The 21,500-nt window shown below is 40.1% G+C and overlaps 1 protein-coding gene and 3 non-coding genes across 4 annotated transcripts; all 4 read left to right on the top strand.

Moving 5' to 3' along the window:
- Positions 1 to 84: 84 nt before the first annotated feature.
- ncapd2 (non-SMC condensin I complex, subunit D2) lies at positions 85 to 20,598 on the top strand. Its single transcript, XM_056380181.1, has 32 exons — positions 85 to 170; positions 611 to 730; positions 822 to 897; positions 983 to 1,041; positions 1,137 to 1,312; positions 1,818 to 1,963; positions 3,331 to 3,458; positions 3,560 to 3,683; positions 3,824 to 3,971; positions 5,107 to 5,304; positions 5,384 to 5,518; positions 5,596 to 5,683; positions 6,831 to 7,038; positions 7,174 to 7,292; positions 8,293 to 8,493; positions 8,610 to 8,784; positions 9,251 to 9,335; positions 9,549 to 9,685; positions 11,578 to 11,710; positions 12,393 to 12,468; positions 12,580 to 12,795; positions 12,959 to 13,119; positions 14,269 to 14,380; positions 14,531 to 14,654; positions 15,065 to 15,220; positions 17,396 to 17,573; positions 17,668 to 17,762; positions 17,950 to 18,030; positions 18,600 to 18,783; positions 18,867 to 19,029; positions 19,136 to 19,261; positions 20,067 to 20,598. Exons 2-32 carry the CDS (start codon positions 613 to 615, stop codon positions 20,147 to 20,149), a joined length of 4,209 nt encoding a protein of 1,402 aa, XP_056236156.1. The 5' UTR covers positions 85 to 170; positions 611 to 612; the 3' UTR covers positions 20,150 to 20,598.
- On the top strand, positions 1,391 to 1,720 carry LOC130172968 (small nucleolar RNA U85). Its single transcript, XR_008828362.1, has one exon. It is a non-coding gene; the product is annotated as a small nucleolar RNA U85 (small nucleolar RNA).
- Positions 4,692 to 4,997, top strand: LOC130172967 (small nucleolar RNA U85). The gene has a single exon (XR_008828361.1). It is a non-coding gene; the product is annotated as a small nucleolar RNA U85 (small nucleolar RNA).
- LOC130172966 (small nucleolar RNA U85) lies at positions 5,737 to 6,065 on the top strand. The gene has a single exon (XR_008828360.1). It is a non-coding gene; the product is annotated as a small nucleolar RNA U85 (small nucleolar RNA).
- Positions 20,599 to 21,500: the final 902 nt, after the last annotated feature.

Genomic DNA, 21,500 nt, shown 5'->3' with positions numbered 1-21,500 from the left:
GTCAAACTCCCTAGTAAAGACGGCGCATATATTCGACGTCATAGTAACGTCGCTTTGGCGCGATGTCCAAACAAATTTGAATCAGACCGTTTGCAGACGGTAGACAGAGCAGCCAGTACTTTTACTCTTACAGGTCGACGTTGTGGCTAACGGGACTGCAGACGTTACAGGTAAGCAATATATTTATAAATTTGTAAAATACAGTCGTTAGCTTACTAGCTACAATTGTTACTAATGTTTCCATTAAACAATAACCTTAACGGCTGACAAGTTGGTCTACGCAATCTAGATAGCCCAGCTAGCATTTAGCTAGTTAGCTTGCTACCTTAGCTTGTCCGGCTAGCTTAATTCACAACAATAAAGTTGTACTGTTTGACGATAAATAAAATCGGTACACTATCAGGGTATCAGGGTGAAAAGTCTTGAGAGATACTGCAATGAGTTTCCTCATCATTCGTCTAAAATATCTTGTGTATATAATTATCAAAGATCCTGCTTTGCTGTGTACAGTTCAATGATACACTGTAGCAGTAACTTTATATTCTTTAGAATGCAAACCTTGAATGTTCACGATGCATGTAAACTAATCTATCGTTTCTTTGTGAGGCAGCGATGTCGTGGGACTTCTTTGTACCTGTGTGCATAGGAGACTTGGTGAAGACCGGCGGGATCAACCAATATGTCGTTCAGGATGTGGTCTCCCCAAAACAGCTGCCATCATACCTCAGTAGTAAGTAGTTACTACAAATTCTGAAAATTTTGGAGCTGCTCATTTTAAGACGTTTTCCCTAGAGCTTAAGGATTTTCTCTCTTTCACACAGGATTCAAGGCTGCATTGAGAAGCCAGGGGCCTTTGTGTATATTGGAACATTTTGACACAGGCTACAGCGTGCTACAGTAAGTATTGGTCATATACAGTATAGCTTGCTTTAGTGCTTTCTGTTAAGAGCTGTGGGAGCACTAAACTATCTTTATTTTGTAGGCAATTCAACTCAGTGGAGCTGGGTGTGAAAGAGGATACTCTGGAAATACTAGTACAAGGTCAGTCCTTTTTATTTTTCTAAGTTCAAACTCACAGAAATACAAACTTGATATTCTGTGATGATAATGTATTGTCTGGTTTCTTTGCCTTTCAGTGGTGAATGGCTTGGCTGCTTCCCTGCCGGCAATCCTCATCTCCACCTCTGTCTCGGCTGCAGAGCGCAAAGAGAACCTGAATGCTGTTAAGATGAGCGTCTTCCTGCTCTGCAAGCTCACAGAGACCCTTGAGAGTTACTCTTGTAGACAGAGTATTGTCACGGCACCTGGGAAGGTATGGTTAATAATGACATTGCTAAGAAATACTGTGATTGGCAATGACTGAATTATTCTGTGTTCAACCATTTTAAATGCCCACTGATGAGATCATGGCAAGTTTTATGATCCAGTCAGACCAAGAGATTGTGGTGTCTAGCCTGCTGTTTGGTGGGTAGTCTTGGTAGTATGGTGGAGTTTTACTGCGCTGCTGTAAGGGCCCACCCACAGTTAACTTGTCACCTTCTACAACCTCTGCCCCCCAAGAGCAATGGGATGGGATAGGTAGGAGATGCCAGACAATGTGTGGATGTTTGTTTGTCTGTGTGTGAATTGTATGAATGCATATGTATCAGCTGGCAAGAACTATATTCTCTTTCTAGTTCGTTTGGCAGATATGAACTTTGTCTTTGGTAATCTGAGGGCATGTAATGTATATTGATTTTAACTTAATTTTATTGTCTTACTTTGCAGTCCATTTTCTATGAAGCTTAACTGATAATCATTTTGTCTGTCTTGCACAGGGTGGTAAAAAAGGTAAAGCTGGTGGAGAGGGGCTGCTGCAGTGGGACTCGGAGAGAGAGAAGGTGCTGCAGGCCCTTGTCCAGCTCCTCCAGCTGGATATCCGTTCCCTCTGGAGCCTCTCTCTGGTGGAGGAAGAATTCATCAGGTACTCTGCAGTCTGGGGCATTCTGGGCAATAGTACACTATCAGGCTTCCAAGCCAATCCAATATTATTTATCAAGCACTTTTTAAAGACAACACTGCTGACCAGTGCAGTACAATAACAGTAAATACAAAAAAGACATAAAACACGTGTAGAAACAACAGTTAGGCAATAAAAAGACAACATCTCAGACTGTGTCAAAAGCAGAGGAAAAGAGGTGCCTTTTTTAAGAAGAGATTTATAAACTGTTAACTGTTGTAATTGTAATAATAAAAAAAAAAATTGGTGTAATTTCCCACTCTCTTATCCAGATCACTTCCCGGCATTAATTAGACTTGTTCCAATACCGATACCAATATCAGAAATGCTGCAGATACTGCCTAAAATACTGTATTGGGTATTGGCGAGTCTATGCACCAACCCGATACCACATACTTTATTAATAAACCTAATAGTTAATCACATACTGTATATAAAATGGTAGTTTTCCTGGAAATCAAGTCTTCTCCGTTGCTTTAAAGCTGTGCAGCCACTGGCAACTTACTGTTTTAGAGCATTTTCGGTAAATAGTGTAATCTTAGCTATTTGCGAAATGTCAGCAATTTGGCAATATGTTACATTGGAAAGTTCCACCAGTAAGAAGGCAACACATTTACACTATGCAAGGCTTTAATTTTTTTTTTTTTTTTTTAATTTTATTCTACAGTGATTCACTGGTGTTAGATCTTTTTTTTAAAAAGTCTTTGTAATTCATGTGTCTGTTCATGTTTTTCAAAGGGTTTAACCTGAGCCATGCCATACAACAATAATAGCAATCATATCGCATCCATAAAGGGTTAGAACTATAAAGCTGTTCAAATTTTTTTACTCCTGGAATCGAGAGGGAAAAGAAACGGAGCATTCATAACATTTCTAGCACTGATAATACTGTAGCCTTAATTGGAACTTATATGAAAATTATCTTTGCCCTTTCATTAATAATGCCACACTGAACCTTTTAAACATAGATGATCTTGGAACTGTGTTCAATTGCTTCATTTAATTTTTCCATTGTGAACATTTCTTCACACTCCCAGCGTTATTATTTTCAGCAGAGAAGTGTCTCCTACAGGAGAGATGACTTTTGTTTTTAGTGTTCCATTTTTTCAATACTCACAGTGCTTAAACTTTTCACTAAACAGCACACAGCCTCAAAAACCTTTACAAACATTGTTTCCGTACAGTTCTGCACATTTTTCTGATGACTACAAAGCCTTGTGCAGAATGTGTTCAATTTCATTCAGGTTCCAAGTTGCCTTTGAATCCAGACTTTAGCATACACTAACATGAACAAAGTTTAAAGTTTTTGTTCTGTGCCTTTCTTCCCATAGCTGTGTGACATGCTGCTGTTACAAACTACTGGAGAACCCTACCATCAGCCATGTGAAGAGCAAACCTATCAGAGATTGTATAATTCACCTACTGGGGGTGCTGATCAAGAAGTACAATCACCTCCTTGGTTAGTCCCTCACTCATGTAGAACCTGTGAGCGCAATTTATAACTGAACATCAATCTTTTGCATTCAATTTTAATTATATACTTTCTCCAAACTCTTACAGGTGCAAGTGTAAAGGTGATCCAGCTGCTGCAACACTTTGAGCAGTTATCATCTGTTTTTGCCCAAGCAGTGTCTGTGTGGAGCACAGAATATGGAATCAGAGCTATCATAGGAGAAGTAATAAGGTCAGAGCCCATAATTTGTGTGCTTTTCAAGTTCAGTTTTCAACAACTAGGCCTCTTTGTAAAACTTTTTGTGGAAATATTATCCTTTGGCTGCAAATTACACAAAAGTTCATGTCTTGTTGTTTTTTCCCCTCCTGCAGGGAGATTGGTCAGAAGACAAGTGAGGAGCTTGCCAGAGAGGGGTCAGGGGTCAAAGCCTTTGCTTGCTTCCTCTCAGAACTTAGTGCTCTGGTGCCTGAATTAATGATCCCCAACATTAGTGTGCTCATCACACATCTGGAAGGAGAGGTAATGTACACCTGTACATGTTCATCCTGCTAATTAAAATTCTTAATTTCCAGCCCCTGAATGTGGAAACCCAGTGACTTTGAGCTAATAAAAGTTTGTGATGTTGTGGAGAAGTAACTGTAAGTCCCTCTGTGAGCACACACACACATCCAGCTTGGCAGAGGCAGATCCCATTCCCACATTGCTCTTTCTGTCATTTCAAACTTCTTGTGTAGATATTCATATATTGTTGCCAGACTGGGGAGGACTCCGCACTAAGCTGTTAGATTCATAGGTCATGATTGGCTTGTGCAGCAATGTCAACATATATTGAAAAAGATGACAAAAGAAGAAATGGCCATCTTTCATTTTAGTGTAAACACTTTTTCTCTGTGATTGGAAAGGACTGCATTGCTTTGCGTTTCACAGGGTAACAGAACACAGGACACTGTCCATTTTCAGACAAGGCAGGGACACCAATTAAATTTTACATCGTGATTGCATTACTCTAAGTGTAATGAGTAACATGCTTGTACTCAAGGATAAATTCCTGCCATTTTATTTGCTCCAGGGCACATTGTCACTTATGCCTGTAAATGTTGCTATGACAAAGCCACACCACAACACTTCTCATTTAGGACTTGAGTGTCAAAATGTGGTACTTTACTGATACAGTAAAATGGTTCTAGTAAAGGCTCCTTTCAACAGAAGTTTTTTTTCTTACTGTTCAGTTCACATTTTGCCCAGTGATGAGACCAAGGCGAATACGAGCTAACTGAATGAGAGCTGGGTTCTTCTTTGCTTTAACTGGCAGGTAATCTTGGCAGTGCAGAGGAGGATTCCTGCTCTGCTGTAAGGGCCTGCCTACAGTGATTTGGCTCGACCCAAATTATTCCTCAACAGTCAATGTGGAGTAATTGCTGGGATGAAGCTGACAGTGTGTGTGTGTGTGTGTGTGTGTGTTGTGTGTGTAAAAAGCAAGAAGTTCACCCAGCTCTCTTTGCTGTTCAGTCAGCAATGAGTTTCTTCTTTGGTAATCTGAGGGCCTATGACCTATTTCTGAGAAAATGCTACAATACATCACTTCTCATTTAGTACTTCATGACACAAGAGCATGCTTAGACACAGCCTAATTCCCTGTTTCCCTGTTTTCCAGAGCCACACAATGCGTGTTGCTGTGTGTGAAGTGCTTGGAGAGATCCTTGTTCGGGTCCTGTGTGGTGATGGCCTCGATGAGTCTGGTAAAGCTGACCGCGACCGATTCTTTGACACACTGCAGGAGCATCTGCACGACACACATTCCCACGTGAGGGCACGTGTGTTGCAGGTCTACACACGCATTGTGAACAGCAAAGTATGTTTTCTTGACTTATATTATATTTGTAAAAGCATGACATTAGCCCTGCTTGGTAATACAAACTGTTTGTGTTTAGGCACTCCCTCTGTGTAGGTACAGCGACGTGATGGAGCTTGCTGTGGGGCGACTTATGGACAAATCTATAAATGCTGTGAAGAGTGCTATTCAGTTGTTGGCAGCCTTCATTGCACACAACCCCTACAGCTGCAAGGTAAGTCAAATCAACATGATTTAAAACTGGAGTAGTAGACTTGTTCAGGTTTCACAATCTCAGAAATTTTCTTTCAGTTGAGCAGCGCAGACCTTAAGAAGCCACTGGAGAAAGAGACCGCTAAACTCAGAGAGATGAAAGAGAAACTGGAGGGAAAAGCACCAGGTGCGGATGAACCCTGTGAAAAGTTATTTATCTTCATGTTGAATTCATATTTTGCCCAGTGATGAGACCAAGGCGAATACGAGCTAACTGAATGAGAGCTGGGTTCTTCTTGCCTTGACTGGCAGGTAATCTTGGCAGTGCAGAGGAGAATTCCTGCTCTGCTGTAAGGGCCTGCCTACAATGATTTGGCTCGACCCAAATGATTCCCTCAAAGTTACAATGGAGTAATCACAGGGATGAAGCTGACAGTGTGTGTGTGTGTGTGTCCGCGTGCGTGTTCGTGTGTGTTTACATTTGTGTACATGTGTGAAAGGCAAGGAGTTCACCCAGCTCTCTTTGCTGTTCAGTCAGCCATGAGTTGCTTCTTTGGTAATCTGAGGCCAAGTTCAGAAACTCATTTGAGCTCAGCAGACCTGGTCCCTGAAAAAGTTGTCTCAAAATTCACACCTGTAACTTTCAGCCATATCACATGAATATTAAAAAATGCATTTTTATTAAGCACTAGAAGTTCATTCTTAATATTTTTTGTCAAAAGTAAGGCTGAGCCAGATGTCAAAAGTTCTGTAGTTTATAGATGTATGCAAAAAAGATGCAAGTTAAAAAAAAAAAAAAAAAAAAAAACTTGAGTTGAATCTAGGAAAAATATGATAACAAAAGTCAGTATTTTGAGTTTTCAATATAACTTGAATACATTATTGATAATAACATTTCAGCTTTAAAATGATGAGTAAACCCTCAAGCCTCCTTTTTAAATAAATTTCTCAGAATCAATTCCCTAGTTGATCAATAACAAGTAAGAGAGGCTTCAACTAGTTTCATATTCCAGTCACTGTCAGAAATGCTTTAACTGTTGTTGTTTTTTTTTTTTACTAGCTTTAGTAAAAACACTATCTAGTAAAAGGGAGAATACAGTAGCACACCAGGAAAAAGTTACAAAATATGATCAAATGGTGGCACTCTAGTCCCCAGCATTACAATCTAGATTTTTAACCCCAGGAAACAATTATTCTGTTTGACAAATTTATTCCCCCTTTTAATAGTTTTCTGTAAATTGTCCCGCTGGAATTTTCTTTAAAGCTCTAACTTGACTAATCCTGGTTGGATTTGACTTTTTTTCTTTTTCACCTTCTCCTTTCCCTCCTGGCAGTGGCGGTGATAAAAGCATCTGAGCTGTGGGCCGCTATGGAGCCTGAGCTGCTCGTTACTGTCAGGACAGAGCTGGAGCCCACAAGTGAAACAGAGAGGGAGCAGCAGGAGGACGAGAATGAAAGGGATGTGGAGGAAGAAAAGGAGGCAGAAGACGACAGGGCAACTGCAGTGAAGATTGCTCAGTACCTCCGTGTCAACAAATACAGGTGATGCTAATCACCAGTGTTGGCCTGGGTAAAAGTTGACTCAAGTGTCACTACCTGAAGGATTGTTTTTATCCCATGCTGTCAATTAGCAAATAATTTGATATGTGAGATGTCTTTTCTGTTCCCTCCCTACAGGAATGCTGTGCGTCTTTGTATAAGAGCTCACAGCTGCTTCCCTCAATCTGAGATGTTTGCTTCTCTGTCCACTGTCACCCCTGACACACTAATGGAAACACTGGCTCTGATTTTTAAAGGTAATGCCTGAGGTCGGTTCACTTGACACATTTCCATCAAGATATGCTCATCAAAAGTGCTCTCCACCGAGGCAAGGCTGAACACATTTAAGATTCAGTTCTTTGGAGGAAATTAATTTCACATTATGTTTCAGTGTCACTTCATTAAAACTAACTGGTCTGTAATGTATATGCCTTTACCAGTGTGAGGTGAAGATGTATTTTAGAGCATAGAGCACTTCACTTATCAAACCAGCTGTCTCATTCGTAATGTTTTTCATAACACTTGATGACTGACACATAACCTCCACCAACACTATGTTGTACTTAGCTCAGATCACCATATTCAGTCCCTAACAAAATTTACTATCCTCACATAAAAGAAATGAGTAACTTCTTCAAATCAGTTGACAAACATGTTTCTATCATACTATCTGTAATTGTAAATGTCTGTTCAGATCTAGGCCTTCCTTGTCTTTCTAATGTGTTGACTGTTACTATGACTGTAAGACTTACCAACTGTTGCGATAAATATATCAGCAGTTTAGAAAGAGGCATTTGTAAATCAGAATTGCTATGGACACAACATTCAGCTGCACAGCAATTAAAGACTTTTGTGAAGTGCAGGGTTTTTCCCTACCAATCTCAGTCCAAGGTGGTACCTAAGTGATTATGGAATTGAAAATATAAGCATGGACCACATTTTTGTGTGTTAATTACTGCCCACACTTGAAGCACAGCATAGTCAAACTTGGTTTGCCATTTTTCTTCCAACAATATTTCAGTCAGGAGCTTCTACTAGTGTGCAAGAGTAATCAGGAATTGATGGCATTTTCCTTACTCGCACCAAAAGCCTTACAGCGAAGAGAGCAACTCTAACTTAATTTCTGTGCACCAGCCGCAGGAAATGTTAAGCAATCAAACAGCGATGGAAAGATGATTTCCATTGGTTGAATTCTTGTGTGATTCCTTCATGGTACGAACTTACTTTACATTATATGGCCCCTGATGTTTTCCTCAGGCTCTGATGAGGACACTGCTGAGCTCAGCCAGAACTTGCCTCCAACTCCACAGAAAGAGGGGGAGAAGGAGGCCGAGGATGGGGAGCTGAAGAAGCAGGAGATGTTGGTGCAGTACCTGAGAGATACAGAGACCTTCGCCTTACAAGTGGAGAGAGCAATCTATGTTATCAACACCATGCTGTATTGGAAAACCACTTCAGGTAGCAGGCAGCATTTGCCGGAGGCTAAACCTGTTCAAACTTGTACATTTCCATTTCCATATAGTGTTGAAAATATATGTACACCCTACAACAAAAGTTTTTCTGTGTGTTTTTAGTGGTCCAGGAGGCTGTGCAGTTCTGTGTGACAGTGTGCGAGTTCAGTGTTGCCAACTCTGTCAGTGGCGTGAGGAAGATGTTGCCTCTTGTCTGGTCAACTGACACTGCCATTAAAGATGCCGTTGTCCACGCCTATAGGCGCCTGTATCTGAACCCTCACGGAGATACCATCAGGTCTGTAGAACATACCTGATAAAATGAATAGTCCTAACTTATAAAACAGGTGCACGTCCTGTTCAGGCTCCAGTGTGATGAAATATGACAAACAATTTAATGTGACATCAGCTAGTAATTAATTCTGGGTCCTTATTAAGTCAATTGCCAAAGTCTCCTCTGTGAGGATTACAGTGACATTAGGCTGCCTGCCCTTCTGGTTAACATTAGTAATTAAAAAAGCTCATGAAACATTCAATGAATTTAAAAATATAAAATTACTTGATGAGCTTGTTTGGTGCATTTTTGTGTATACACATAACTGAGCCAATATTAATAATAAATACCACTTTGTTTATGCACATAATATCTAAAAACACTTTAACTTAATTTTAATAATTTATCTACTCTGTTTAATTACTTACCGTATATAAATCAAAAAAAAAGTTTGTTGTCATCTTAAAGCAGCGGTCTCATCTTTTATTAGGATGAAAGCTCAGACTCTTGTGGACAGTCTCTCTGAGCTGATGGTTGATGCATCACTAGGAACAATCCAGTGTCTTGAGGAAATAGTGAGTAATTATTATTTTTATTATTCTGATATTGCTCATTTCTCTTTATGATGGTCAATTAAAGAAACAGCTATGCAGAATATTGAAGGATATATATTTTTACAGCTATAGAATACATACTGTAAGCCTTCTTAAGGTGTTAAATGATTTGCATTGGAATACCTTGAAACAAGGCTTGCGGGGAGCATTAACCACTAAAACTTGTATCTGTAGGTCCAGGAGTTCTTTGGCAGTGACAGCAGTCTCCAGTCTACTGTAGTGCAAGTCTTGTGGGAGAGGTTTACTGGAAAACGGGAGACTTCTGGCTTACACAGGCGAGCTGCAGTGTTACTGCTGGGCATGGCTACACGGTAAGACACAGACCACTTTCATTATGTTCCTAGGAAATTAATTACTTATGACATGATGAAGAAAAGGGTTTGTACAAGTTAACCAAATATGGTGGTTTCACTCTTCCTGCCTTTGACTGGCTGGTAATTTTGGTAAAATTTGCTACTGTGCTCTAAAGCGGCAGCCCAGTCTGACGCAGCCCTACCTACTCTGATCATATAGAGCAACACAAGGATAAGTGGTCACAGCCGCATGTATACATTTTGTTTTGTGCTCAAGGCAGCGAAATGTAAAATTCAGTCAGCCATGCCAGTAAATAATCTAAGTCCTGATTTACTCCTGAAATCTTGATTTGTTTCCCATCGAAGCTTGTTTATGCAATTTCTCATTCTGTCCACATTGTGAACTGATCTCACTTATTTTGCACACACCACGTAGTGCAGTGGAGTAGGTAGGGATGTCAACCAAACAAATATACCAAGTTGTACGATAATTAGACATGATGCTGTACAGCCTGTATTTGTTTTCTAGCTTTGTAAAAGGTAGTATAAACAACTAAACAACAGCCGTGCTTGCAGGTGCTGTGTATATACTTATGACTTGTTTACTGTGGATGAGGGAAAGGTGTGTTGACTGGTGAGAACAGATGTAACGGGGCCTCCTCTGACGTGCATGTCAAATTCAGACTGAGTCATGATGTTTCTGCAACACTGAGCTGTTCTCAACCAACAATTTTTTTAAATTGCATTTACATTTTGCATGTGGCTTGCTAAAATCTTATTATATTCCCATTATACTTTGTACTGAGCAGTGCAGGTGTGAAACAGTATTTTTTCAGTTGAGCCTGTATACGTGTCATGGTCTGAATCATGAAATGCAGCCGAGCTGTGTGGGTAAATAAACTCAGTTTAACTGACTTTCTAGTTTGATTTGCTTGCATGTTCAGTGAGGTGGAAGTATTAAATGATGTGTAAGTTGTATTACCATGGCTTCTGATAAATATTTACCATGAACCTCATTTTGGTTTATGATTATTGGAAGAAATTAAATTATCTGATTAAATTCATTGTAAATCTTGGTCTGACTTTGATATTCAGAGAAGCAAAGATTGACATAATGAAACAATCTCAAGGTAAAAAGATTTTTGTCCCTATACCTTCCTCAGACATGAACTTCTTCAGATCCTGATAACAGCCACATTTTTATACAGGTGTAAACTGGATTTTAAGATTAAGTTGAATTTATTTGGACTCAGACCAAACGTCATTCCAAGTTGTATATTAAAATTAACCTCAATGTTTATACACAGGGGAAAAAAACTATTGTTCTGTGTTAAAGTTGAGTTGGCCCAGGGTTGTTTTTTTTTTTATTATGTAAAATCTGTAATATTCCTCACCACATAACATTTTGGTCCTGCCTCAGCTACTTGACATTCAGCAAATCCTTATTAGTCAGACTACAAGCTCAGCTTTAGCTCCTCTTCATTGTAATCGAAGTCACGACCATATAACTCGGCTCCTTGCCAGTGCATTTCACTGAATATATGTATTTTTTTTAGTGTTCCCCCTCAATCTACCTCAAAGACTGCCGCTGCTGTAGGGAAGAGCGAGCAAGAGAGTAAAGAGACTATCTGCAGTCCACCCACACTGCTGCCTCTCTTCATCCAGCCAGCAGCATTCATAACCTATTAAATCTTATGCGCTTCTCCTAACCCAACCTCCTACACGCATTATCTGGGCAGCAGCCTGGCACTGGCAAGGCCAGCACACAGCAGTCAGGGTGATGTAGGGCAGAGATGTTATTACTTTACTTTGCATAATCACGAGACCATTTGGGAATAAAAATATATATGTATTTTATGCATCTTTGTAAAACTGTATTTATTTTTTTTTTATGTATGTGAATATAACAGGGCAGAGAGGGAAGTGGTTCTCAGTAATCTGGACACTCTTTGTTCTGTGGCTCTTGGAGAAAAAGTGACTGAAGACTTCCTTCTGGCCAGAGACACAGTTATAACCATCTGCAGTATCACTGACCATGTCAGGGTAAGAAAACAATAAACCATGGCTTGCCTCAAGTATTTCATGATAACCACAGGGCCTCACTGACTTGAGCCTGTTGATTTAGAGATTCAATGGGTCAGTGTGGCAGGGTCTAAAATCTTTTCTTAGAAGATAAGAATTAGATATAATGTTCTGGAGACTCTGAGCCCCCTTATACAGCTCAAAACCATACTTACCATTGTTTTATCAGCTTCATACTTGATTACTTACATCCTTCCTACATTTATGAGAATTGCCTAGAAAAATAATTATCAACTGATGGCATCTGTCGTAAGTCTGCTACAGCAAAGTCCCATATGGATTGCAGAGATCCCAGCTGTAAATGTAATATTTCCTGATTTGTGTTGACAGTATTTTTCCAGTTTGAGAACAGTTTTAGAATAATTTGATCATAAAAGATCTGCTCATTTCATTACTGGAAAATGACGTTTTTGGCAAACAAAAGGAATATATATATTTTTGTGTCCATCCCATATAACATAAGACAATATTTAACCCTTGAAATATAACCCTAATAATAAGAGTTACAGTTAATTTTTTATTTCTTTTTGTAATCTCAGAATTTTGTCACTTTCATTAAATGTGAAAATCCAGTTTATGTAAGTATGTAAATATACTGTGGAGTTCAACACAATGTTAATATACATTTCAATATTTTCACCAGCAATCAAAAGGTTCTCCATTCAGACTGCCCCAGGAGCATCAGCTCTTCACCTGCCTCACACAGGCCATCGCTGAAGGTAAATGCAGACAAATGTGGCCTTTGCTTAGAAATATTCCCAGTTTGTCCGTCTTGGCTTGCACCACTTGTAGTTTCTTCCTCTGACTGAGCCTGTTGGTACTTGCTCCAGGTGTGGTGATGGAAGACCCTTACTGGCAGAGCTTCATGGAACAGGCTGTCCGTCTCATCTACTTCCTGGCAGAATCTCCTGACCAGCTGTGCTCACGGCTGCTCCAGCGCAGTGCTCGCCTATTACTAGATCAGATTGCAGAAGGTGGGGATGTCAACAAAGATCCTGGTCAAATGCAAGATGGATCTCAAGAGTCCAGTGAGCAGGGTGAACAAGGCGAGTCCTATTATGTCTCTTCCCAAAGAAGACATTTGTAGTTTTAAGTGTAATGTAATTTAGCATTAGCATAATCGGATGTTTACATTGACACTGTGTAACCTGTCCCAGTGCACCTAGCTTTGTCAACATCCTCTTAATCACATGTCTTTGTCTCCTGCAGTGAACTGTGTGTGTCTGGCCCAGCTGTTGGCTCTGTGTGGCTGCGTGGCTTTCTGGCAGGTGTCTCACCTTGAGCGCAGTGTGAGCGCTGAGCTGCGGAGGAGGAGAGGAGAGACGGAGGAAAGGGAGGAGAAAGAAAAGGGCCCATCTAGCAAAGCTAAGGTAATGAGGCTGCACAGACCTGTATACAGCAGCTGTATATACTGTACTGTGGTGTGTAAGTTACTCTAGAACACTGGCCAGTAGTAATACATTAGCTAAAGTAGAAATTAAATTGTGATTCTTTACAAATAAATTTGGAATTGCTTTTTTTTTATGATGATTTCCTTGTACAAACGTTTATTTTTGTTATTTTGCTGTCACGTTTTGTGAGTGGGTGTTGAGTGAGTTGGACAAAAATAATTTGCATACATCATCTTTGACTCTGGGATTTGGGATTTTTTTCACTATTCTATGAGATTTTATAGACAAAACAAATAATTAAAAAAACTTGCTCAGAAGTTTTTCTTTTTTGTTTTTTTGTTTTTTTAAACTTAATGTTTCTGTGTCAAAACATCAGTTGCCTGTTGCTAAAAGTACTTGTTCAGATACTTTAATGTTACAAATGGAGCCGAAACAACCCCCTGTGTGGCAAAAAGCATCTTAACAATCAGGCCGAGTCTCAGCAGGATGACTTGATGAGATTTATTTTAGTGGCACAGTCAGATGAGTTATGGCTCATAACTGTTCAACCCATCGGGGAACAGGAAGATAAATGTCTCCTTAATTAGCATTAAAATGTTTGTTTGTTCATTTTATTTTTTTTCTCCTGGATAACCAGAGAGACAGACGGAGGCAAAGTGTCATATAACAAAATAGTTTGGACACTAGTTTTTTTGGGATACTCCACACAAAATGCCTCAGTTTAGTAATTTGAGAAGAGTTATCTGTTTTTCATCCATTGTAGCCTTTTTTAATGTTGTTAGTGATTTAAGACTTTAGAAAATTATTTTGACTCAAGTATCATTTTAAGCTGCTGTAAGACTAAACTTCACCATGGGAGATTTACTGACTTGGTGAAGCCAAAAGGAGATAGGGTTGTAAACATGAGGTGTGGAAAGAGTGGTTTTTATCAGACATTTACTGTCACTAACATCACAGCCACACAGCATCTCATTCTTATCTCTTCTCTTTTGTTAGTTATCAAGTAAGAATATAAACAAAGGGTATTTGCTAAATGAAAGGTTGGTCTCACTGCCTCTCTCAAGCTGGCCAGACACAGTTGGAAAGAGAAGTGACTATTTTTGTAAAGCTTTAATGGTTTTCCAACAGCAAGCAGCCAATGAGAGTGCCATGGAGGAGGAACTTGGGTTGATCGGTGCTTCTGCTGAAGATACGGAGGCGGAACTCATCAGAAAGATCTGTGAGACTGAATTGCTGGCAGGTAATGAAAGCTTCTTGGCTTTTTTGTTTTTCTCTCTCACATTAAGCTGCCCACTCTTCACCATCCACTACATTCGGTTCTTCACATACATTTTGCTTGTTCCACATTTTCATGTATTACTTCAACATCTCCTCCTCTCTCTCTGTTTAGAGGAAAACCTGCTGTGTGCATTCCTTCCCCTGCTGGTGAAAGTGTGCAGTTCCCCGGGTCGCTATTCCCACCCACAGCTCACCACAGCTGCCTGTCTGGCACTCTCTCAGTATATGATGATAAGGTAAACACAGTGCCTATTCCAATGCTCTCATACCATATACACCTGTAGAACTGATTAAGCAGTTTATGAGTCAACACAAAAATTAACCTGCAACCATTTAAATCCATTAAGTAAAAAACAATCACTGGTGGGAATACTTGCCATTGAACTTATTTTCTCTTTGGTCAGTGTACTATATTGGTTGAACAGTTACAGCAATCTGAATGTGTCAGTTTGGGCTGTGGGAAATTGTGACTTGTGATTTCTGACATTTTATGGACCAAACAATAAATTACTAAATTGAGAAACTAACTTGCAGATTAATGGAAATATTTGTTAGTGGCAGTAGTATACATATATGACTTTAAATAGACCTAGCTGAATTGTTGAGATAACTTTTAATCCTGTGATTTCTTTATCCGTTACGTCAGCCCATCGGTGTGTGAAGAGAACATCCGCCTCATGTTTACAGTGCTGGAGCGCTCTTCTCTTCCTGTTGTCAGGGCCAATGCCATAATAGCCCTCGGAGACCTCACTGTCCGTTTCCCAAACATTTGTGAGCCCTGGACACAGAACCTGTATGCCAGGTAATGTAATGACATATTTGATTTTGTAAGCCCAATAATATAAGTATAATAAATAAATATAAGTTTTGTTGCTGTAACAGCTCATGCTTATCATTCCCTCAAATTAATTGATTCTCATCCAATTAGAGGCACATTATCATAATATTTGTAGATCTGTTTTGTTTTTGTTTTTTTTCCTCCCTCTCAGCCAACGTTCACCTTATGCTTGTACACTTGAGCCATCGTCATCCGGATCCCTCCACCACCACGTCTGTGTGTTGTTCCTCTGTCACTGAAGTGTTGCCGCTGTCGCAATGCTCCACTGAGCCACATGATGGAAAAAGTTTACTCTCTCCACCACGACTTTTTAATGGGGGGAAACTTTGAGATGATCTATGATGGCAAACTCTAATATCTGCCTTGAAGCTTGCTCTCTGCGGTTGCTATGGGAACCAGCCAGCGCTTCATGGCTTGTAGAAAACCCACCCCCCACTGGTGAACTGGGGTGGAGCCTAAGACCGCCTCAGACAAGGGCAGTTTTAGACAACGAACAGCTTAATTCCTGGTGTGTTACAGATTCTGACAAGAATCAATGACTAGTGTGTTGTAATTATATAGAGCGGTTGAATGAGCAGAAGGGAATAATTTTGGGTGAAGTCAAAGGTTCTGCAAGGGTTTACGCTTGTAGGTATGCTTTCATTTAAAAAAAAAAAAAAAAACACTTCATGCTTTCTATCTGTTTCCCCTGCACAAAGTTACAGTTTCTCTTTAGCCAACTCAGAGGCTGAAGTTGCTCTTTTTGATGAAGTGTGGTCTTAATTATAATGGTTGACAATGCTCACATTGAGGTGTTTCAGACGTGTAAAACATTGTGTTCTTTTTATACTGCGCCATTGCCCTCTTAGTGTTTCCTACCTGATAAGCATTTCATAGTGTCCCCTAATTGTCTCCCACACAGCAACACCTCCACTGTTCTCAAGGCTGGTGCCCTGTAGCCTCCTGATAAGCGCATTAAGAATTAATTACCCTGTTCCTCACTGTTGTAAGCCCCTGCATTGGCATGTGGTTGTGCCATGTACAAGTGTGTGATCCTCTGCCAGGAGTCCTGCTCTCTGGCATAAATGAGAAATGGTTAATGAGTTTCTTTTGTTCTGTGGTTTTGGATGAGGGTAAATCTAAATTGGTCTCAGAATGCTATCAGATTACCCTGCCACACAGCCTATCCAATCCCATTGTGCTCAGCCAAGGCTGAAACAGTCGTTTGGTTTCTGTAACATTCTGGCTAATTCCAAGTCTTTACAGAAAGCTTAATTGACCAGGATTGGAAAATAACAAATGTCCGGGTGGCAAGACATTTTACGTCCACTTTCATTTTTAGTCACACTAGCAGAGCGTTTCCAGGAATGGCGGTGTTGGACTGTCAGTCAATTAAATTTTGTACCGATATTCAGGTTCTTCAGAGGATGAATCCTACTGACTTAGTGATCACTTAGTCATCCACTGACCTTTCCCTCGAAAAACACCTGCAGGTCAAAGATTTAATTTAACCACTGAAATATCTCAACATCAACTGGATAGATGAGAGGATGTGGCTGAATGACTTTGGTGTTCCCCTGACTTTTCATCTAGCATCACCGTGACATTCACATTTGTGGTTTTCAGTGAAATGTTAACAACTACTGTATGGATTGTCATGACATTTGATACAAATGTTCATGTTCCTGTCAGGATGAATTGTAATGACTTTGGTGATCCCTTAAAGCCCCTGACAAGTTGGTTTCATATCTTAGTATTTCTCTATAACATAAAATATTCATGACTACATTTCCAATACCTTCAAATCAGTGAGAAAAGATTAGACAAAAAGACAAATAAGAAATAACAAACTGTTCAAACTATTACTCACAGTAAGAAGCTATTTGAAGGTTTTCATTTTGTGCTCTCATCACGTCACATTTTTATTTGTTTATAATTAAAATCAGTGAATATCAATTTTTTGATTTTTAATGATCAAATACCTGCACAATTAATGACATTCCTATCATCTTCAGCTGCACTCTGTTCTGTTTTTATTAGCAAATGTGATCGTCTTAGTTTAATGTGTCAGCATGCTAAGGTGGCTGTAGTGTCTTAGTGTCGGTACCTAAGTGGTTGACGAGTAACTAGCTGTTAATTTAACATCCTCTTCTCTTCCAGGCTCAGTGATGAGGTTCCCTCAGTGAGGCAGACAGCTGTCACAGTTCTTACTCAGTTGGTGCTTAAGGATGTGCTCAAGGTCAAAGGTCAAGTCAGTGAGGTGGCTGTGCTGCTAATTGACCCTGAGCCGCACATTACCAGCCTTGCCCTGAACTTCTTCAATGAGTTGGCCACCAAGGTACACACACATGCACATCAACACACATTCAGAACCTTTTCTGGACCCAGAGTAATTGGGAAGGTTTTTAACTGTCATTGGTGTCATCCATCAGGACAATGCGATCTACAACCTGCTTCCAGACATCATCAGTCGCCTGTCTGATCCAGAGAGAGGCATGAGCTCAGAGGACTTCAACACCATCATGAAGTGAGTTTGGCAGCTTCACAATATGTGTATTCTCCAATTTGCTGCTTTTGTCCCCATGGGATTTGTCCACACTGTGCAGGACTCTGCATGCCCTGGACAAATCGTGACGTGTTTGAAGGGGAAAGTTGACATCTTTGCTATTTTGAGAGCTTTGTTTAGATGTTCTATTATTTTTGTGTGTTTTCAGACAGTTGTTCTCCTACATCACCAAAGAAAGGCAGACCGAGTCTCTGGTAGAGAAACTGTGTCAGCGCTTTAGGACTGCCAAGTGAGTACATCTCCACCTCCTTTTTTCCATCTTCACCTCTGACCGGCGGTTTTCTTCTTTTCTTTACAATTTACCAGCTCATTTCTAATGTGTGCCCTGCAGTATTTAATTTGTGAAAGATGCAGGGGTGGATATGTGGATAATTAGTAGGTGTTTTCACTGTGTGAAGAGAGATCGACAATTAGTAAGTTCACAGTAGAGCTCACCTATCACCTACACTCTGACATCTTATTCGCTCATTTTGTCATGGAAACTGTCTTCCCATATGGCTGAGGAGTGTAGACGAACAATTGGCATGTCCTGGCTTCAGTCTGCCTCTGACTCATACTCCATCCATATTCGGAGCTCAAAGGAAGGGCATCTTATATTACACAATGGCAAAGTGAATTTAGATATAAGTGCTTCCTGGAAAATGAGATTTGGTCCAAATGTCAGGGTGAAGCCATATTCATGAGTAATGAGCTAATGAACTTTTTTGTTAAGGATCTTGAATTACTATGCATTTCACATAGTTTCAAATCCAGTTTTTACTCGCTAATCCCTGACTCTTATTCTGCTTCTCTCCTCAGGACGGAGCGTCAGTGGTGTGACTTGGCCATGTCTCTGTCTCTGCTGTCCATGTGTGAGCGTGGTTTTAAGAGGCTGCAGGAGTGCTGGGAATGCTACAGTGACAAGTTGACTGAGCCTGGAGTTTACCAGCCCCTGCTCTCCATTACCGCCAAACTTCGGCGTGGGGCCAAACCCCAGTTTAAGGTACAATATCTTTTTAGATTTTTTTTTTTTTTTTTTCGGCATTACCTTTGTTTGGGTTTATTGATGGGAACTTTCTCTACCAGGCCCAGGTCGATGAGTTTGAAAAGAGGCTGACTGCAGTCCACACACGGGGGCTGGAGAATGTAGAAAGCCCTGAGATGGAGGAAGAGAACCAAAAAGGAACAAGTGAGAAGACAGTCATGCGAACACCTTTGCCCACCAAAGGCCGTCCGAGGACCAGGAGAGGTCAGTACTCATCGGCTTTGACTTTCAAGGACCCTGATGGTTGTAAATTCAAAGCAATTTGTTGATTTTGATTGTGACAAAATTAACATTTCTCTCTCTGACACAGGTCAAACAAAGCCTTCAGTTTCTAGCCAAGGTGATGACAGTTTTGTGACGCCTCAGAAATCTCGCAAGTCCAAGAAACCTGTGATCACCTTCAGCAGTGATGAGGAGGAGGAGGAAGAAGAGGAGGGTGAGTGTAGCCACTTTTTACATGCACCATTATACTTGGAATGGAATTTAATAATTTTCTTCATCTGTCTCTTAAGCGTCATATTTTATGAGAAATACAAAGATAAAAACGGCAATTATCATAATTAATTCTGACAATTTTATAAATTTAAGCGTTTGGTGTATAAAATTGTGGAAAAACAGAAAATGACAATTTCCTTAAGCCCAAAGTGACGTCTTCAAATAGCCCATTTTGTCTGTCCAAACGTACGATTCCCAAACATTCAGTTTACTATCACATAATAGGAAAAGCAACATATAATCACATTTTAGAAGGTGTAACCCAGGAATGTTTGGTATTATTGTTTGAAAATGACAATAAATTATCAAAATGGCTACCGATTATTTTTCTATCAGTATAATAATCAAATGTTTCAGCTCTACATTTCTTTTACTTAGAGTGTCGGTATTATGGATAAATTTAATCTTTTTTTTTTTTTTTGAACAAGTCAGTAATATACTTTGGATCGATGCAACAAAGTTGAGTTGGGACCACTGGGCTGAGCCGGTTCTCTAAGAAGCTTTAAAACTGTTCTACCTGAGTTCCTTTTTAAAAGTGAGCTGTGCATTGCAACAGCACTAATCTAACATCTGAGGATTTCCCTGTAAGAGTTGATAGAAAACACATAGAGATACTGTCACTTTCTTTTAAAACTGAAAACATGAAACCATTCCTGGGCAATATTTTGTGTGGCAGCCTGTTTCACTTGACTTGTCTTGCTGGGTTAATCAATTTCTAATCTTTAATCTTTTTTTTTCTCCATCAGATGCTGTAATGGCAGAGAGTGAAACCCCTAAAGTGACAACACCCATCGCCCGCACATCCAGACGAGCTCGCCTCAGAAACTGATCATATTTTTCCTTGTTTTTGTCTAATTTCTGTGTCCCCTTTCTCTCTGTTTTTAAAAAAATCTTTTTTAAAAGATGCTAGCACTAGGCACTAAACTATAATAATCTGATGACATAAATTCAAGATGTTTTTAATAAACTTGTTTCTGGTTTTGATAAGAACTTCAAGGTTTTCTCTGTTGGTTTGAGCGTTGGTTTGAGGTTTGGTGTCACTCACTGGCTTCTGCACGCTGGAAAAAAAACAAGAGGCTGACACCAGCAAATGTGTGAAGAGTTGGGTGTGTGCTGGGTTATGTCAAGTAAATTTATACCATCATTACAAGCAGCTTTGAATGTCTGCTTGTATTATGTGTTTGCACAGTGGTGTTTAATGGGTTGTCACAGCTTGCCCCGACAGTATTACTATCCCACATGCTTCTCCACTTCATTTTCAATTTTCTTTTTCCTTTCTTACAGTCCTGTTCTGTCATATCAGATTCTTATCAGACGAGAAAAATCCATGAGCTTGGCTGCATGTTTATTTACAATCATGTTTTTTTTTTTTTTCCTTTCCTGTTCTGTCTGACACATTTGCTGTTGCCTAGTTGGCCGCCTCTGTTCTCCTGTAATCAATCTCTTTTGTAGGTCTCCCTCCTCTTTCTGCCTAGTGCTTTCCTGCCTCCCTCCCATCCTCCTCCTCCTACTCTTCGCTGCCTACTTCTCTTCCTACAGCGCTCCTCTCTTCACTGACATCACATGCACGGTAGTTTAACCCCCCACTCCCTCCACTCATCGCTAATCTCTCTCCTTCTCGCCTACTCCCTCTCCCACACGATGTCCTCTCCGAAAAGATGAGAGGGGTGCATTTCTGTATGTGTGATTGATATGTTATGTAAAGACACTTTACCAACAGCAGGCTAACAATACAATTGCACCAGCAGTTAGGTTTTATCTGAGTGCAGTGGGTGCTAAGTGCGCAAACATGAGTATATTTGCCCTGTTTATAACTTTATTTAGTGCTGTACAAAGATGAATTCTGCTTGCTGGGTATGAAAACTTTCATCCCACATTTTATGCACTGCAGATGCCTTAATTAAAAGAAAACATTAATTGATGTAATTGACAGAGGTGGACATGAATCCCTGGCGAGTATGTGATGCACATTTGTAATCGCAGGGGTTTATTTACTTGAAATAATTAGAGGCTGCTGAACTTTGAGGTCTGTGTGTTAGATTGCACAGCACCTGCTAGTATTGTAATTTGGTGGCAGGGGGTACAGGGAGCAGATGGCACTGACAGACTGTAACTTACCCAACAGAGAGGGGAGGTCAGTGCATGCTGGGAACGACCACAGAGACAAAGGAGAGAGAGCG

The sequence above is a fragment of the Seriola aureovittata genome, chromosome 7 (genome assembly GCF_021018895.1).
Source record: "Seriola aureovittata isolate HTS-2021-v1 ecotype China chromosome 7, ASM2101889v1, whole genome shotgun sequence".
Lineage (NCBI taxonomy): Eukaryota > Metazoa > Chordata > Actinopteri > Carangiformes > Carangidae > Seriola > Seriola aureovittata.
Note: the sequence above shows the minus strand (reverse complement) of the source record. Positions and strands in the feature narration are given on the sequence as shown.